Source organism: Dendrobates tinctorius, unplaced genomic scaffold (genome assembly GCF_039654945.1).
Source record: "Dendrobates tinctorius isolate UK_male_01 unplaced genomic scaffold, ASM3965494v1 ptg000022l, whole genome shotgun sequence".
Taxonomy (NCBI): domain Eukaryota; kingdom Metazoa; phylum Chordata; class Amphibia; order Anura; family Dendrobatidae; genus Dendrobates; species Dendrobates tinctorius.
In genome coordinates, this window is record NW_027361690.1 from 50,083,749 (window position 1) to 50,104,189 (window position 20,441).

At 42.9% G+C, this 20,441-nt stretch overlaps 1 protein-coding gene across 3 annotated transcripts in view; it reads right to left on the reverse strand.

Moving 5' to 3' along the window:
• The window catches only part of ABHD2 (abhydrolase domain containing 2, acylglycerol lipase), a 57,228-nt gene that overhangs the window by 16,387 nt on the left and 20,400 nt on the right, over window positions 1-20,441 (reverse strand). For all 3 annotated transcript variants that reach the window (XM_073568704.1, XM_073568703.1, XM_073568705.1), the window contains exons 5-7: window positions 18,644-18,811; window positions 7,445-7,628; window positions 2,032-2,124 (exon numbers count right to left, since the gene is read on the reverse strand). In XM_073568704.1, the coding sequence (XP_073424805.1) occupies window positions 2,032-2,124; window positions 7,445-7,628; window positions 18,644-18,811 (445 nt within the window). The remainder of the gene's footprint in view (window positions 1-2,031; window positions 2,125-7,444; window positions 7,629-18,643; window positions 18,812-20,441) is intronic.

Below are 20,441 nucleotides of genomic sequence, written 5' to 3' on the forward strand. Positions count from 1 at the left end.
CATATATATACATTGCATAAGGAATTATCTAGTTAAAGTGAATCTTAGTGCAGCAGTGTGGGTACAGGTCTGCTCTTCTATCATCTAATGGCACAAAAAGCTCTCCAGCCTTTGATCTTCCTGTGTATGCACCTGTAGACACATTGCTCTCTGCAGGGAGTGTAAGATTATCTTTTTTCAATATATTAAATGCCTTTCCATTGCATATCAAGTATCTACAATATTGTACAAAGTCTGCCAAGTAAGTACCATATGCATGAAATTAGGAAATTAAGTGATCAAAGTTCTCATTTGCTCAAGTCCTTGCATGTTATTCGTCAGGAACGCAAATTAAAATCTGCAGAGATTTTAGTGATTACATGGTATAAGACAAACATCTGATGTATGATCAATGAAAAAAACACATCTGCTATTTCTGGCTAGGATTCCTCAATAACTGATTGAAAACGAAAGCTCAGATAAGCCCAACACTAAAATCGATGTTGTAAATGTCCTCCAAGAGCAGATATGTCCAGCCACTACACAGATGACTGTCACTGCTGTGGTCCTCCATCTGCTCTAAAACAAACGTATCTGTGTCTCCTACAATGCTCACATCAGTCCTGCGCAGACCTACATTTCCACCTCAGTCTAACAACTTATTTATGCTTTCTGTACTGATATTCCAAACCTTCCACACCAATTTTCAAAACTTACTTGTGCTGCACCGGTTTTATGGAATGCACTACCCTAGACTGGTAGTGCCTGAACTTAGCTATAGTGTCACCTCTATTTCCTACAATTTGTAAGCAATACTTTCACTCCTCTTATTGAACTATGTGTTACTCTAATGTCTGTAAATCCTTAACTCTGCCGCCCGACTAATTCATCTCTCTCCTCGCTACTCCTCCGCTTCTCCCCTCTGCAAATCTCTTCACTGGCTCCCATTCCCTCAGCGTATCCAGTTCAAATTACTAATACTGACCTACAAGGCCATCTATAACCTGTCTCCCCATATGTCTCTGAACTAATCTCCCGATACCTTCCTTCAAGTAATCTCCGGTCCTCCCAAGACCTCCTTCTCTCCTCCACACTTATTCGCTCCTCACCCAACCGCCTCCAAGACTTCTCCCAAATAGCCCCTATTCTCTGGAATTCTTTGCCCCAACAAGTCCGACTATCAACCACATTTGGATCCTTCAGATGGAACCTGAAAACCCACCTCTTCAAGAAAGCCTACAGCCTGCAATGACCCCGCTACCAGTGATATCACCTCAACTAACACCGGAACTGCTACAACCCACCAAACTACAGTCTCCTTCCCCACCATCCTGTAGCATGTAAGCCCGAAAGGGCAGGGTCCTCTCTCTCCTCTGTATCAGTCTGTCAGTGTTAGTTTGTTTTACTGTAAGTGATATCTGTAATTTGTATGTAACCCCTTATCATGTACAGCACCATGGAATCAATGGTGCTATATAAAATAATAATAATAATAATAATAATAATAATAATAATAATGTGATTCTGCTTGATCGTTGTATCATTGTCTGACCACAGCCCATTTACGGTCCATTCTTTGTCTTCCAATTATGTGCCTTCACCCCTCCGGCCAGCAGCCCTTCTGTGGAAGCAATCTTTTGTAAGAGCAGATCCCCGAACAGGGGTTAAAGGTGAAGGACCAGGTCTTCTGGAACCTGCCAGACGGAGTGGTTCATGCCACATCTGTCCAAGGTGGCCTTTTTGAGCCTGCGACCTCTGACAGACACTATACGTAGGTATGAGGATTAGCTTGACGTACAAATATACATACGTACTGGATCTCTATTTCTACCATGTGTTGGCTGCCTTCCTGCACTACATTGGATTTTGCTACACCTGAAACTTTTTTTTTTAATGAAAATAAAAAACTGAAAAAGGTGAAAGCCAAATACAGGTTCACATAGCTAGCTGATGTGCAAGTACAAATAGTTTACAAGGTTACTGTATGCGAGCGGACGTGGCAGGCCATTTCCATAGGTCACGGTTCCCTGGTAAGTTTAGGGAGTGTAATACCTGTGAGACAGAATGATTTTCTTCATGTTGTCGGCCATGAGGAAGTTGTAAAACCGTCGGCACTGATCCCATTGCAGAAAGGTCTCCTGAGCGCTGGAAGAAAATCCTAACAATCAATGAACTGTTATGAGCGTGAAAGACCAAGAGGCACAGGGTGCATGAGCCACACAAAGCACCAAAGGAAAACAATGCTTTAACTACAGGGTCCACAGCAATAACAAATGCATGAGAAGGGGGAGGCGATTCTGCAGAAAAGGTAGACGTTATAAGCTTACATTACTTCATTGCATCTGTCATTCTGAAAAAAGCCTTACTAAATTGTTCTACATGGTTCTGGCCCCTCCACGTAGAGGCAGTGATTGGACCTCACTGCACACGACATCAGCCGATAAACTGTAGGACTGCACTGTGTAACTTGCTTTCTTTACAAGTTTATATCAGGAGAACTTACAGAACGTACGGATCATAGACTAAAATGTATAGATTACAGAACATCACATGAAAGGTCAGTCACACCCTGCACAAGCCACTAGGGGGAGCGGCCGAGGCACAGGATGCAGGGACATCAGCACAATCAGTGTCTGGGCCTCATTCACACAAGCACCCAAATACATGGGAATAAATACGAAAAGTAGACTTGGGTGGATGAGGAGCAAATGAGAATGATCGATAAGGTTCACTAAAGTGAACATATGCACCACATTTACCACAATGTCCTCCTCTCTCCGAGCTGCTTCACATCATAACCCAAAATGTAGTTTTCGATAGGCTTCAGTCACATCAGACAGACACTGCGAATGTCCTAGAGAACTGAATGCCAATATCGGAATGCTTACCACGGACGTGTCCATTTTTCATATTCATTTGTTAGGCCATAAAGAAATTACTGACATCAGAATTAATGGCATTTCTGCACAACTAGAAAAACATGGCTGCTTCTTTCAGAGAGAGTGCCATCTCCAAGCTGAATTTCGAACTGAAGCTCGGCTCCTCTAAAGTGAATGGTGCTGAGCTGCAAAAGCTATTTTTTGGAAGCTACAGGCCATGTGCAACGCTTACCTTTGCCTTTGTTGACCCTCCATTGGGTCTGGCTGGTCATGCCCAGATAGCAGCTTCCTGAATATCAGCCTTCTGTTGCACTACCTCCATTTAAAGGAACCAGTCAGCAACACTATCCATGAGCAAGCAGAGGTATTGTGGGATAGATCATTATGCAAGATGCCCAGTCATGCAGTGCCTTGGGACAGTGGGCACAAACCAGAACCCTAAAACTAGGGGAGCTCTAGTCTATTAAAGCACAAAAGAATAATCCTCAAAGAAGGTTATCACGATCCCTTCAGCAAACTGACGCATAAACCAATAGAGGCCAATGAAGGAGTATGATCAGAAAATTAACAAAAATATCATACTTTATTAAATCCGATAAAAACTACATATAATAAACACAGTCAATAGGATACCAATATACAGGGACAATACAATGAAGCACACAGAAGATAAATACCCCTAAAGACAGCAATATCACAAGGTAAATATGTGTCAAATACAAAAATTCATTGCTAGCCTCAAAAGGCTAGTGAGGGATACAAAAATGCCATCAATGTTAAAGTGGCATATCACCCATATGTAATACGGACGGCAAATACAATATAATTAATGACAAATATATTATGCACCCTCATTGTAGAAAGTGTACATACATACTAATCCTAATGTGAATCATCACAGACTGCCAAAAAATTCAATGAGACCATTACCTGCAGTCATGATGAAATGGGGGATTTCCACCTGTGGTGACACACCTCGACGCGTGTTTCACCGTTTCAAATAGGCGCTTCATGAATGTGTTGTGACTGTCACACAGCTGCGACACATAGCAGGTGCGATGCTGAACAGATGATTATCGGGAGCGCTCCAGGTATCCAAGTTACCGATGCAGCTATTCGGATAAGCACTTATCCAAAGCTATTCGACCAACCCTACTAACAATCTCTAATTGCCAGAGGCGATCATATATAGCAGAGAGGGTTGGACAACACTGAACAGTTGAGACAATCTAGGTAGGAAAGCTCCAGGAGTTTCAACTGAATAGATTAACCCTTGCACCGCAAGCAAGGAAAAAACCTGCACTGTTTAATAAGATGGTGAAACATTTCTAGCCAAATACTGCAATCTTCAGGCCTCTCACTGTCACGATATTCCCATGACATGCCCATTATAAACCGTAAAGATTATGGTGTGCTCACCGCGTATTAAATAGGTACTCAGAGGTAAAAAGTACAAACTAATATAGAAAACAACCTCGGCACACAAATGCAATGATTCTTTTCATGCGACTGCTTTTATTATATTTAAACGGACCAAAAAGATGAAGTACAGATAAAATAAATATCAACGTTTCGGCTCTCTAGCCTTTATCAAAAATTTATCTGTAATAAAAAAAAAAAAAATCTCATTTCAATGAATGAAAATATTTCCACAAAAGAAAAAACAGGTCCATAGAATACATTGTTATACAATAATCCAAACATTACATATTGAATGCAAGCCAAACCACCATATAATGTAACTTTACCCATAAGAGATTTATTCACTAGTGAGGCAATATATATCCCCTCATAAATCCAAAGTAAAGGAAAGTAAACAAATGCAGACAAGATTTAATGTTCAGTAGTGACTTATAGGAGTCACAGTCTAGTCAAAAGACATAACATCAACGAGAAAAAAAAGAAAATGAAAGCATAATCCAGTATCCCTTAAACAAAAAATGAGATAAAGAGCCAAAGTTTAAAGGAGAGACATACCAAAGGTGCGCGTTCATAATCAAGCTATCTGGAGCTGGTGCGGTAACGTGGTGCGCTTGTGGCCGGCATGTGAGCCGTCCGCCCCTTAAGTATGAATGCAGCGGAGGCACTTCCGTGTAAGGGTCGGCGTTCACTAGTGTGTAATGCGCATGTGCCGCCCGAAGAATGCCGACAGAGTCCGAAGTAAAAGGGGCGTGTGTCTCCGATGACAGGTGGAGAGTGTCGGGACCTAACCTGAAGTGCTGTGAATGTTGCTGGAAGCTAAACCGTGCACGTGACATAAGCGCTCTGACAGGGTACTGGAGAGTGATTACTAGGATATCTAAAAAAGAAAGGCGAAAACATGATTCTTTATAAAACAGCAAATGCGCACACATGGAGTACCTTAAGGCATAATCTCAGAACGACATATGAGATAATATAATAGTAATGATAATGTATAATATATAATAATACCAACTAATACAAAGGAGAAGGGAACCTTATCAATAAGAATATCAACTTTCTATCATTAGTTACATTGCTGATGAATCATAAGAAAAATATCAATGGGAAATTTCATATTCCCTATTAAGCCCTAACGGTGTTAATGTTTGTAACGTGTGGATCCAAAAGGATTCACGTTCCTTAAGTCTCTGTATCCTATCGCCACCCTTCTTGATATTTGTACTTGATCAATTACTTGATATTTCAACTGCGCGACCGAATGGCCACACGATAAAAAATGGAATGGTATGGGTAACAAAGTACGTCCACATCTGATAGTGGACTTGTGTTGACAAATGCGAAAGTTGATATTCTTATTGATAAGGTTCCCTTCTCCTTTGTATTAGTTGGTATTATTATATATTATACATTATCATTACTATTATATTAACTCATATGTCGTTCTGTGATTATGCCTTAAGGCACTCCATGTGTGCGCATTTGCTGTTTTATAAAGAATCATGTTTTTTCCTCTCTTTTCTTTTTTAGATATCCTAGTAATCACTCTCCAGTACCCTGTCAGAGCGCTTATGTCACGCGCACGGTTTAGCTTCCAGCAACATTCACAGCACTTCAGGTTAGGTCCCGGCACTCTCCACCTGTCATCGGAGACACACGCCCCTTTTATTTGGGACACTGTCGGCATTCTCCGCCATCTTCGGGCGGCACACGCGCATTACACACTAGTGAACGCCGACCCTTACACGGAAGTGCCTCCGCTGCATTCATACTTAAGGGGCGGACGGCTCACATGCCGGCCACCACGTTACCGCACCAGCTCCAGATAGCTTGATCATGAACGCGCACCTTTGGTATATCTCTCCTTAAACTTTGGCTCTTTATCTCATTTTTTGTTTAAGGGATACTGGATTACGCTTTCATTTTCTTTTTTTCTCGTTGTTGATGTTATGTCCTTTTCTCTTTTGACTAGACGGTGACTCCTATAAGTCACCACTGAACATTAAATCTTGTCTGCATATATTAGGACCAATTTATCTACAGGTATTACAGTGCATTTGTTTACTTTCCTTTACTTTGGATTTATGAGGGGATATATATTGCCTCACTAGTGAATAAATCTCTTATGGGTAAAGTTACATTATATGGTGGTTTGGCTTGCATTCAATATGTAATGTTTGGATTATTGTATAACAATGTATTCTATGGACCTGTTTTTTCTTTTTTCTTTTGTGCAAATATTTTCATTCACGGAAATTAGATTTTTTTTGTTATTACAGATATATTCTTGATAAAAGCTAGAGAGCCGAAACGTTGATATTTATCTGTACTTCATCTTTTTGGTCCGTTTAAATATAATAAAAGCAGTCACATGAAAAGAATCATTGCATTTGTGTGCCGAGGTTGTTTTCTATATTAGTATGCCCATTATAAAGCAATCAGCCAAAATTTGGCTTTTATCAGTATGCAAATTAGGTCAAGTGAATTGGTGGGTGTATCAGTGTACTTGCAGCCTTATGAACGGAACATACATGGGGGGGGGGGGGGGAAGCCGAAACGTCTCAGTGGATGACGCTAGAATAGGCACCTTCCATAATATTTTCCACTGCTCCATCCCGCAATATCTCCACTTGTTCATGAACAATGTCTGACAGGTTCTCTTAAACAGTCAGACCAGACCAAGTTGTTTAGCTTGGTCTACTGTAATCCAACAGCCAGCAATAGGGCATGTGGACTGGAGATTTCATCGAGAAAGGTAGGTTACACAGTACTGTCTTCAGCTTCTGCTGTAGCAAAAACCCACTCACTGATAGTGCTCAGTCCCTAGTTCCAGCAGACACAATGGGACAGATCAGTTCCTCCAGGGACTAACAGGTGCTCTCATTTTTACACAAATTCTGAATTTGTTCATTATTTATAGATGTCAATTACTGTTCTGTACATAACACAAAAAAGCAGTAGAAGGGTGAAAAGAAAAAGCAGCTATGCATAGTAAAGAATAGTTTACTGCTGTGAACGGGTTGCATTTGTGGAACCTTTGTCTTTCTTTTACTTTGTGAACTATTAAACACCAAATCCATCTTTTTAGAAGTCAACTCATCAACTTCTATAGTTACATGGCAGAGAGTAGGAGGCATTACCAGCACCCGGCGTAGATCACTTACCGGGAGGCGCTGTAGCCCTGGCAGACACTCACGCAGCACAAGACTCGCTCCTGATTAGCCACTGCTTCACCCAGGTATTTACAGACTATGTTTCCTCCAAGGCTAAAGCCGACAACGATCAGTCTGGTCTGTGGAAAGGTCTTCCTGATATAGTTCACCATGGCGCCAAATTCCCAAGTACAGCCTGGAGTAAAAAAAATAAATAAATAAAAAAAGAGGGAAGAATGAAACTATAAAAGGTCATGTTCATATGTTGCATTTTTGCTGTGTTTTTTATGCAAATTTTAAGCCACATTTTACAGTGCCAGCAAAAGCTGTGAGATTTCAGAAATCTCGCACACGTTTTCTTTTCCTGACTGAATTGGAAAATTGCTGCGTTTTGGAACACTGCAGCGTGTCACTTCTTTCAGTGTTTTTGCAGCGTCTTTTTCACCCATAGAAAGGGTAAAAACGCAGCAAAAAAGGCAGGAATCAGGTTTTGTGGCATTTTTAGTGTAAAAACCTCAGAAAAACCGCTGCAAAAATGCAACGTGTGATCATAGCCTAAAACTGGCAAATTGACCTAACCATCCAGCAGTTACTCGAAGCTACATCCTACTGAATGGGGGGCTCGGAGAGACATCTGAGCAGGATGAAAGTACGTACCCACCAGAAGACAAAATAATAACAAAGGTTTGATTGTGCCAAATTATAGCTTCTGATTTTCTTAGGCCTGGGTCAGAGATTTCCCCATAGAAAAAAAGGACTGCGCTAAACAAATGAAGCAAGTACGGTAGCCATAAATAAAGTGAGTAGTCACCCACAATTCCTGCCATCAATGGTCCACAAAGTTGTAACACAATTCATCTTTACAATGCGATTCACAAGCATACTTACCAACTGGAGAAGTAAAAATTACAAAGGAAAACTTCCCGTGTATTACTTTAACTGGCGTCACCAAATACGTAGTCCTGTCCGAGTGAGAAATGGAGCAGGAGGAGTGCGGCACACTGATATATAGGGGTGGAGGAGAAGATTCAGGACAACTTGGATTCTTTTTAAACTCTCGTCTTTCTATGCTTAGGAGTCTGGTGGGCAGGCAGATTTAGTGACTGACAGCTATCTGTACGCACTATTCTACAATGAAGGCTGTCAGTCGTTCATTAGGACTACCCACTAGACTTCTATGGCCAGAATGAGCATATCTGACATCATGGTTGCCCTTATTGGGGGGAAAAAATGTTGTGGATTTTGTGTATTATATATCTATTTTAAGGCAGAGAGTATTTTGGCCATGCCACCACTTTTATGCAGATTTCTCCATCACCAAGCTGTATGTACTTGAATGCTTATTGGATGAAGATCAGGTGATATGTATTTGGGTATGATAGGGGTGGGGCCTGAGGATACAGCACCCTTTATCAAGGGGGAGCAGAATTATTAGGCAGCTTGTTTTCCTCAGGCAAAATGGGCCAAAAAGATTTAAATTATGAAAAGTGAGAAATTGTTACAGAGTGATGCAGTATTTTTGAAATTGCTAAGATATTGGGAGGTGATCACAGAACAAATCAAAAGATTTGTTTCAAATAGCCAACAGGGTTTCAAAAACGTGCAAAGGAAAAAAAAAAAGGACGCACGGGAAACGTCAAAACTCCTGGTCGCTTCACACTATCCTCCAACGCTCTCATATTCCAGAGCTACAGCCTTCTTGCAGTACCCAGAAGCACATGGAAAGAGACGGCCAAGGTAAGGAAGACCGACACACAACAACTATTGAACAAGACACAGAAGTTGAAAAGTCAAGAACAACAGCAGAGAATGTTTGTGTATAACGGCGTTGGGATAGTAATTCAATGTGTATGAGGGACTTTAAAAAGGGGTACTCTCAATATTGAAAGTGTCATAAAGACAAATTTTTAAAAAGGCATAAAAGTCATCTCCGGAGAGGGGACACAACAACACCCTCACATTGAACATACAGGACTAATTGTAATTGGGGAAGTGAAAGAGTTGATAATTCAAACCTCTGCTGAAATAAGTACTCCTGCCATGAACAGGTAACAAGGGATCTCTGAGAACCAGCCAACAAGCCTAGGATTCTCAGAAGCAAAGACGTACATGGGCTTCCTTTGTTCAAAAGTATCTCAGACTTTCTTTAGCCAGTGGTCAATGATGAATATTGGGGGTGGATCGATCTGATAATTATGGGAGATATAATTACGGCATTGTAGTGAAGGGACAAACAACACATTAACTCACGTCACCGTAAGGCCGGCTGAAAGACTCCAACTTAACCTCTTCGCGACCGCCCACAGTAGATAAACGTTGGCGCTTGCTGGGCTTTGTGCAGCGCCGACGTTTATCTACTGTCGGTGGTTTTGTGCCCCCCGGGACCCCCTCATACCTTATAACGCGGGGATCCCGGTGCACAATGCATGCTGGGACCCCCGACGTCATCGAGACCTGATTGGTTCAGGTCCTGATGACGTCGCGTCACAGCAGCCAATGAGAGAGCTCGCTGGGAAAGCTGCTTGTTTCCCGGCGATCTCCCTCATTATAACGCGACTTCTCCTCTGAGCTCATGCTGACAGATGAGCGGAGGTGAAGCAGCGTTACTGTGTGACTAGATCGCTGCCTGGCACAGCTGATCGCTGCCTGGCACAGCTGTGCCAGGCAGCGATCTTGTCACACAGTAACGCTGCTTCACCTCTGCTCATCTGTCAGTGTGAGATCAGAGGAGAAGTGGCGTTACTATGTGCCGGGCAGCGATCTTGTCATATAGTAATGCTGCTTCTCCTCTGATCATCTGCCAGTGTGAGATCAGAGGAGAAGTGGCGTTACTATGAGTCAAAAATACAAAAAATAAAAAACACAAAAATAAAAAAAAAAGTAAAGAAAAAAAAAGCAGGTAGGCAGGCTAGGGTTAGGGCTAGGGTTAGGGCTAGGGTTAGGACTAGGGTTAGGGCTAGGGCTAGAGTTAGGGGTGTGTTGGGGTTAGGGTTGGAATTCGAATTGGGGGTTTCCACTGTTTAGGTACATCAGGGGCTCTGTAAATGCAACATGACGCCTGCAGACCATTGCATCAAAGTCTGCATTCCAGAAAGTCACTACTTCCCTTCCGAGCCCCACCGTGTGCCCAAACAGTGGTCCCCCCCACATGTGGGGTACCAGTGTACTCAGGACAAATTGGACAACAACTTTTGGGGTCCAATTTCTCCTGTTACCCTTGTGAAAATAAAAAATTGGGGGCTAAAAGATCATGTTTGTGGAACAAAAATGATTTTTTTATTTTCACGGCTCTACATTATACACTTTAGTGAAACACTTGGGGGTTCAAAGTGCTCACCACACATCTAGATAAGTTCCTTGGGGGGGTCTAGTTTCCAAAAAGGGGTCACTTGTGGAGGATTTCCACTGTTTAGGCACATCAGGGGCTCTGCAAACGCGACATGACACCCGCAGACCATTCCATCAATGTCTGCATTCCAAAACGTCACTACTTCCCTTCCGATCCCCACCGTGTGCCCAAACAGTAGTTTTCTTCCACATATGGGGTACCAGTGTACTCAGGACAAATTGGACAACAACTTTTGGGGTCCAATTTCTCCTGTTACCCTTGTGAAAATAAAAAATTGGGGGCTAAAAGATCATGTTTGTGGAACAAAAATGATTTTTTATTTTCATGGCTCTACGTTATAAACTTCTGTGAAGCACTTGGGGGTTCAAAGTGCTCACGACACATCTAGATAAGTTCTTTAAGGGGTCTAGTTTCCAAAATGGGGTCACTTGTGGGGGTTTCCACTGATTAGGCACATTAGGGGTTCTCCAAATGCGACATGGCGTCCTCTCTCAATTCCAGCCATTTCTGCATTGAAAAAGTCAAACGGCACTCCTTCCTTTCTGAGCTCTGCCGTGTGCTCAAACAGTGGTAATAATAATAATAATCTTTATTTTTATATAGCGCTAACATATTCCGCAGCGCTTTACAGTTTTGCACACATTTTCATCACTGTCCCCGATGGGGCTCACAATCTAAATTTTTAGCCCCACATACGGGGTATCGGCGTATTTGGGAGAAATTGCACAAAAAATTTTGTGGTTTATTTTCTGTTTTTACACTTGTGAAAATAAAAAAAAAAATGGTTCTGAAGTAAAATGTTTGTGAAAAAAAGTTAAATGTTTATTTTTTCCTTCCACATTCCATTCATTCATGTGAAGCACCTGAAGGGCTAATAAACTTCTTGAATGTGGTTTTGAGTACATTGAGAGGTGCAGTTTTTAGAATGGTGTCACTTTTGGGTATTTTCTGTCATATTGACCCCCCAAACTCACTTCAAATGTGAGGTGGTCCCTAAAAAAAATGGTGTTGTAAATTTTGTTGTAAAAATGAGAAATCGCTGGTCAACTTTTAACCCTTATAACTTCCTAAAAAAAAAAAATTATGTTTCCAAAATTGTGCAGATGTAAAGTAGACATGTGGGAAATGTTATTTATTAACTACTTTGTGCGATATCACACTCTGATTTAAGGGCATAAAAATTAAAAGTTTGAAAATTGCAAAATTTTCAAAATTTTTGCCAAATTTTGATTTTTTTAACATATAAGCGCAGTTCATATCTAAGAAATTTTACCACTACCCTGAAGTACAATATGTCACGAGAAAACAATGTCAGAATCAGCAGGATCCGTTGAAGCGTTTTAGAGTTATGGCCTCATAAAGTGACACTGGTCAGAATTGAAAAAATTGGCCTGGTCACGAAGGCAAAAACAGGCTCAGGCGCGAAAGGGTTAATTAATATTGGTCATAAGGTTGGTGCAACTCATGCCATTTTTCATCACGATAGAAAGGTAAAATCATGATTGGAAACACGACAATGATATCGCCCTCCTGGGACCTCTATGGGCGAAGAGATCTTGAAAGTTGGGGACTTCAAACTTCTGAGACCTAGCACACCCACGACCAGCCCCCATATGAGGTCACCAAGGGGAGGTATGTGGGCGTAGCCTTGACCCAATAAAAATGAGAGTGTGTGGGTTTTTGTATTTGGTCAGTCCTGGAAGGTACAGCTTGCTGTAGTTCTGTCAGTTTTCCTAAGGAGCATCTCCCTCCCTCAGTCAATTGCGCAATTGCCCAATGATTGGAGGCAGCAAAGTTGCATCCCCTGACAAATTGGTAGCAGTGGTGGGATCTGTGTGATCTCTCCAATGTTCTCCCTGACAGAAAGGGTATCTCATATCCCTCAATTAGGCTATAACTTTCCTATTGCTTCAGAGCTTCAGCTCAACGCATGGGCGGTCGATCATTCACACTGCCCCTCCATTCACTCTCTATAGGACTACCAGAGATAGGAAATCTCAGGTGCTCCATTAAAGGCCCTGTCTCACATAGCGAGATCATTAGCGAGATCGCTGAAACATCACAGATTTTGTGACGCAACAGCGACCTCGCCAGCGATCTCGCTACACGTGACACATAGCGGCGACCAAGCCTCCGCTGCGATCTTGCTGATCATGCTGGAATGTCCTGGGCCATTTTTTGATTGCTAGTGTCCGGCTGGCCAGCATGCATTTTTGTGTTTGACGCCGACGAGCGACCTCGTTGGTGACTAAGAACTCAGGGACGCAGGCGGGAGTCGTCAGAATAGCTGCTGTGTGACAAGTTCCCGCCGAAAGCCGAGGTCGTTATACGGATTGCCGGATCATTGCTGCGTCGCTGAGTGGTGCTGTTTGACAGCTTACTAGCAACCATTTAGCGACGTACCAGCGATCCTTACCAGGTTGTATCGTTGTTGGGACCGCTGGTGCGTCGTGTAATGTAATAGTACCCTAAGAGTGAATGGAGTAGCAGTGTGCATGATCGACCACCCCTACACGGACCTGGAGCTCCTGGTTCTCAATATTGCTAGGAGGCCCAGTAGTCAAAGTGATCAAAGTTTTCCCCCAACCCATGGATAGGTGATAACATTCAATCTTTAGAATACCTTTATAAGTCTAATGTTAGATTCCTACGTGCTAATCTGTCTGTGTTCAGTAGTCTCATCATCTCTATGGGCAGGATAAGGATAACAATGACAGATAACACCTCTATATATACAGTAGATAATACAGAATCCAGCATTCACAATAGATATTACAGCTCACCTCCCATTCCGGGCACCATGACCTTTGCCCAGATTAGAGTATGACTGGAAGTCAATGAGTCAGATCCGGTCTAGTGCTGCCTATGGGCCATGTTTTTGCTGTAAAGCATATCTTTAAGTGCTATTAACAGCTGCTCAGACAAGATGCCTACTAGAACATATTCCCTTTTGGTGATGCAGAATGACAAACCCCTGTGACCCATTATATGACTGCTGTGTTAATGCTATAGCCAAAGCCATGAAATCTTCTGATGATTAGGACACTGTATGCTGACATGGGGATGTCAGAGGGCAGGGTTTAGAAACAAGGGCTGCAAACTTTTCTGATCGATAATTTTCTTTAAATGGTTATCTTGAAGTTATATTGGATGCTCCCCTAAATGAGACTTTCCTTAATTTCCCAGAGCTGCTTGTGAGGCTATGAAGCTCTTCGGCACAGAAAGTAAAAGCCCTTTGGTTTTTGTCTTGATATAATATTTGTAATGCACCTCAAACACTTCAAGCTGTATTAATTGGTGAAGTTTTAGAGCCAAACGTCAGGATACCTTACTTGGCTTTCTCTACAGTGAAGTCTCTTCATTAGACAATATTTCAAAGGTTTGTCCATCACAGTTCATTTCCAAACTAGGAAATGAGCGATGCTGGTGCTGTGGCAGCAGATACCCGTCCAGGTGTGTGGCCGATCAGCAGGTATCATGGAAGCAGTTTATTCCAATGACTAGAGCATGAGCACAAGACTTGCTGGCTGGGATCAGCAGATATGATCAGAGCCGCTTGCCTCCAGTTGCAGATGACTGCGCCAGAAAACCCCTTTAACATCAGCAGTTCCCTTCACATTACATGCCACCACAATTCTATAACAAGTGAACCTGACGTCACTGCTGCTCAGCTTTCAGGATCACCAGTAATAAATTTGTGAGGCATGGGGTAGGGAATGACAAGAAGGAAATTTTTAGTTTTGGGGCGAAATCTAAAATGTTTGCATGAAGAAAAAAAAAAAAAAAAAAAAAAACAAAACAAAAAAAGTGGTTTGTTTCTCCCCCTTAACCGTCATCCCCTGAGGAAGTAGTAACTTACTTCGAAACGCGTTGGGAATAAAACAACAATCCTTCATTATAACTGGAATTGTGTCTATTGTTCGGCAGCGCACAAAGTCCGTAAAAAAAGTTCCATATGGTTTTATATATCGGTGGTCACTGGTTTGGACCTTGGACGTGCAGCAGCTGATCATTTACATGCTTTACCTTTCCTGCAAGGGGTGAGTGGATACTATATATTTATATGTATTTTATTATCGGATAAGACCCTATTTGCGCTCCTCTCGTTCCTACAGTTTAAATCAGCTGAAATCTATCAGAAATTAGAAAGCAATCCTGCCACTTAGTGGGAATAATATCAGTTGGTTCAACTGATGACCTATAAAAAGGTGTTTCATTACCAAGGTGCCACACAAGAAACATTTCATGATGGGTAAAACCAGTGAGCTGTCTAAAAACCTTTGCAACCTTATTGTTGCAAAACATACTGATGGCTTGTATCGAAGATGGCACCTATAGAATTACTAAACTACAGAAGGTTCCAGTGTTTAGAAAATTGGTGACGTGTTCAAAACTTATTCACCTGCTGTATGTGCAGAATGAGTGATCAATGAAAATGCCGTGGGCATGTAACCGCATCAGCTACTGGAAGCAAGCAAAATTCATTTTCTCCTGGAGTACGGCAGCATTGTAAAGTTATCTAACTGCAGATTAGCCACACATCTGCATGTAAGTAGCAATTTTTTCTTGACAGGTTCCATTTAAAGTTGAATACGTCAATGAGGTTGAGCTGTAAAACTAGAAATAATCTTATGCAATATCCTGTGTGGCATTCCCCCCCCCCCCAAGTTTTGTGACTTTTTTTGGGGGGGGTGAGTAAATGTATCATAGACCATATAATAAACCAACACGTGTGAAGCTACAAATCCACTTTTCTCAGTGTAGGAAAGATTTATCTTAAGCTCCAGTGCAGATACAATGGGTGTATAGAGAACTGGTCCTAAAGCTTCAGGGGAAATATGCTGAAAGCGGATTACTGGCCCTCCAAACAACAGTACTGGCATCATACGGGGTGAGTGCAAATGCCAGTCTTCACAAGCCTGGAAAGAACTTTTAATACACAGGCGATTAGGAAGAGAACAAGAATTTCTTTTAATTGCTAAACTTGGGCCACCGGCCTCAAGATTTCTATACTAGTAATGGGAGTACTAAACCTCATCTGATGTCTTGGCTTGTAGATTGTGGGAAGGGATTTTTTACTAAAGGGCCTGTCACACTAAGCGATATCGCTAGCAATATCGCTATAACGTCACTAGTTTTTGTGACGTTATAGCGATATCGCTATGTCTGATACTTACCTCCAACCGCTCCCCCGCTGGTTATCACTGATCGAGCGAGAACGTCCTGGACTGTTTCTCGTCGTCAGCTTCCTGCTGGGCTTCCTGTGGAGAGACGAGCGTGTAGGCGGGCGGGAGGACGTCAGGATCACCTAGTGTGACAGGTAAGTAGCGACCCCCGACCCCTGCGATGTCGCTGGTGAGATCTGCCTGTGTAGCAGCTCACTAGCGACCACTTAGCGATGTACCAGCAATCCTGACCGCGTCATATCGCTGGTCGGGATCGCCGATACATCGCTAAGTGTGACAGTACCTTAATAGATTGCCTGTCTATTAATTTTAGCACTACGCCAGCTTAATCTCATTATCAGAAAATCTAGTTCCGGACTCAAAGTATGAAGCAACCTTGTTAGATGTACTAATAAGATAGATCTGTCTGATGTTTGCAGGTTAAGATGACATATCAAGAAGTGTTGTCAGAGGGCCAATATGCACTGTCTTGGGAGGCCTCCTGGCTGCTTAATGTCACTAACAAGCTATAGATTGCAATTAATGATTTTTGTCTTGCAAAATGGACTCTGCATATATGAGGCTCTCAGTCCATGGATAGCTGCCTGTACTGGGACTGACACGGACATCTGAACTCGGCCTAAACCTGCATTTACACACACCCGTCTAAAGGGCCTGTCACACTAAGCGATATCGCTAGCAATATCCCTATAACGTCACTGGTTTTTGTGACGTTATAGCGATATTGCTAGCGATATCGCTATGTCTGATACTTACCTCCGACCGCTCCCCCGCTGGTTATCGATGATCGCGCGACAACGTCCTGGGCAGTTTCTCGTCGTCAGCTTCCTGACAGCCTTCATTGTAGAATAGTGCGTACAGATAGCTGTCATTCACGAGCGACGCATGGACGCGGGTGGGAGGACGTCAGGATCGCCTCGTCTAACAGGTAAGTAGCGACCCCCGACCCGTGCGATGTCGCTGGTGAGATCTGCCTGTGTGGCAGCTCACTAGTGACCACATAGCGATGCACCAGCGATCCTGACCCCGTCATATCGCTGGTCGGGATCACTGGTGCATCGCTAAGTGTGACAGTACCTTAAGAGTAACCCTCGCTTTAAAAGTAGAGCAAGTAGAGCAGCATAATGTAGATAGAGAGACCTTGATTCCAGTGATGTGTTACTTACAGGGCTGCTTGCTATAGTTTAGATAAAAATTACTGTTCTATCAGCAGAAGATCATCACTAGAGGACTAGTAAACCTGCTGCCAGGTAGTGCTTTATATTCATGAGATCTTTATAACCCCACAGCTGAATGGTATAATCCTGTGTACACTGTGTATAGGCAGAAAGCTGCCAATCAGTGGTGTGGGCAGGGTTATAGAACAAAGCATTCAGGCAGCTGCTAAATCTGCAAGAACGTAAAACTCTTGACTGTCAAAATGACAGAAAGCATCCCAGAAAGTGACACATCACTGGAATCAGGGTCCCTGCCTCCACACCATGTTCATTTCAGATTACATAGCAAAAATGTTGACAGATTCCATTTAAGTCATTTTCATAAGTGGGTAGAGATTAACTCCACTCCTGCAGTTAGAGGCAGATGACGGCTGAACAACAATCAGCATCTGCCAGGAATGATGCGGGTTCAGTTTCATAGCGTTCAATGATAGGGATCTGATATAAGAGATAATAGCGTGTCATATGTCAGGAAGGGAGCAATTGCCTTTTCTGGCCATTGTTCTGCCAGCATAGGACATCATTTCATTTAACAAACAAGCCTTCTGTTTAGACAGGCTGATAATGATAAAAGAGCCATATTTCCATCTCAAATGCTTGGAATAAGACATTACTTCACGATCAGTGGAGGCTTGATTTCTGGGCTTAGATAGATCCGCTTGATTCACCAACAGGCAAAACCTCTTGATAAACCCTGGAGAGTCTGAAAGGTGGCGTGCGATTCACTGCAAATCTTATTACAGTAGGGACTTAAGATTTAAGTGAAGTCTCGAGTTTCGCCAAAACGTTGCAACTTTTCAAAGCATTTCACTCCAGAATTCTGGCATAAAACCTTTGATAAATCGCGCCTGAAAGATCACAAAACTAAAGGTCTACAAAGCATTTTCCATTAGGACACTGATCAGGGATTGCACAAAGGCTACACAGGCTAGGGACGGGAAGTTTCTGGTCTCAAGGATCAGACAATCTGTAGACATTATGGGTCCGATTCCTTATTTTATTAGTCTTTTTTGCGGCATGTTTGATGCCACACACTTGTTTTTTTCTTGCACCAAATTCATCATTCCATTTGCGCCTTTTTCAAAGTCTAATTTGTCTGCTGTCCATTACGATTTTAGTTCGCCATTGTGGACGGAGTTTAAGGTTTGCCAATATTTTTGCTCGATTCATCATTTGCCACTTTTAAAAAAAAAAAAAAAGTTGCAAGGATTGTCACAACGGTTATCTAGTCCCCCCAGAATGATTTCATGTGCACCATAATTTTGTTACCAATTTTGTACCATTTTGCAAAACGTGCGTTTTGTTCTAAAAAGTCGCAACAAGATGTTATGGACTGAAAAGAGTTTTTGACTTTGGGTAAAACTAATGAACCACACGCGCCATTTAATGAATGCGGACGGCCCCAAAAAAGATCCAGCAAAATGATAAATTGCGTCATTAAAATTTAAATAATACATACCGTAAGTGAACATACGTGGGGACGTTAACTCTATGTTTGGCAAGGCTCCAAGGTGATTCAGCACAGCACATCTGTAGCCATTCTTCTGGGCATAGTCCACGAAAGTCCGAATATACTGCTTTTCACTGTGATTAGCTATACCCGGACATATAACCATGGTGACACTCTCTGTGTAGGAATAAAGAAAATCAATGGTGGATTAAGACGTGCGCACAACTTTCAGCTAGCCATCCCGACCATTAGCTGGTGGTTGCAGGTTCCAGCTTCCGCTACATAAGACCATTAGTAATTATCATGAGTAGAAGCTGCGTGACACCACAGATGCGGTGGCTACATGTGTATGAGCTACCCGCTGCAAGAGGAAGGTCCTGGGGGAGCACGCCTCAGTCCATTTCTACATGCCTCATATAGAGAATCTAAGAGCAGCATAATGTAGTGAGAAAGACTGATTCCCGCAATGTGTCACTTACTGGGCTACTTGCTGTAGTTGTGATAAAAGCACTGTTTTAATCAGCAAAAGATCACTAGAGGACTAGTAAACTTTCTGCCAGGTAGTCCTCCATATTCATGAGATCTGTATAGCCCTGCCCCCACCACTGACTGGAAGCTTTCTGCCTATGAACAGTGTACACAAAAAGCTACCAATCAGCGGTGTGGATGGCATTGTAAAGAAATCAGCATTCAGATAACTGATAGATTAGCAGAAGTGATTTTATCAAAATGAATGACAACAAGCAGCTCAGTAAGTGACATCACCAGAAGCAGGGACTCTGTCCCTACATTACACTACTCTTATCTGGGGTGGCAAAAACCTGGTGATTCCTGTTAAGGGTAATATGTAATCTAATGTTAGGGACGGCGGAATGCACTAAATAATAAATAATAGTAAGTGCGTTCGTCGCACGGGGTCCACCGTGCAGAGGTGTTACCCTGCTGCTACGTAATGGCAGACGCACAATATGGCGATATAACGCACGCGGGTTGAACGTCACCCGATGTGCGCTGGGCGGTCTCTGTTACTTCACAGAGACACCGAGGCGTTAAATACAAAGATCGAGCCTGTTGACATCACAGAACTCAGCAGAATGCACGCATGGTATATGGTCACAAGACTTGGGCCAAAGACACAGGGTCAGCATCCTTCTAGACCTACCGTGAGTGCGGCGTCGCAACCGCCAATAAGTACTGCTGACTGCAGCGCGGCAACAGACACTGCTGCTGTACGACAATGCCCGGAAGCAGGCATACTGTCGGACGCTAGTACCGTGGATGATGTGCACTGTGGCCTGTAGCTTGCCACTGACTGGCGCTGACTATCACTAGTTCCCTATCCACACACGTAATATCAGAGGAAGGGGAATCTTAATGAGTCATTTGCAAGTCCATGCATCTGTCATCATTCACACAGGTAGCAACTAGAGTCTATACTAGCGCATGGCCGAGCGACCATGCAAACCTTTTATAGCCGGGACCTTCCAAAAGCTTCCAGATGCCTGAGATGGACCAATCAGATCTGGAGAAGGACCTGTGCATGTGACTCCTGATCGCCAATGGGAGATTGTCTCGTGAGCATGCTCAGTGGAGCGAGGGAAGGACTTAGCCTCTGGAGTGGCTTGCTGCTGATCAGCCTGCATTGCTATTGCTGGCCCAGAGGTGGCAGCAACAGCCAGAGCCACAGAGCCGGTCTTAGCAGAGCAGGCTCCTCTGCGTTTGATGGAGAATGGGAGACTGCTGAATGCAAGGCTCTGGATTCCCAGCTGTGCAGCTGCAGGAACCAGACGCCTAAGGGAACCGTCAC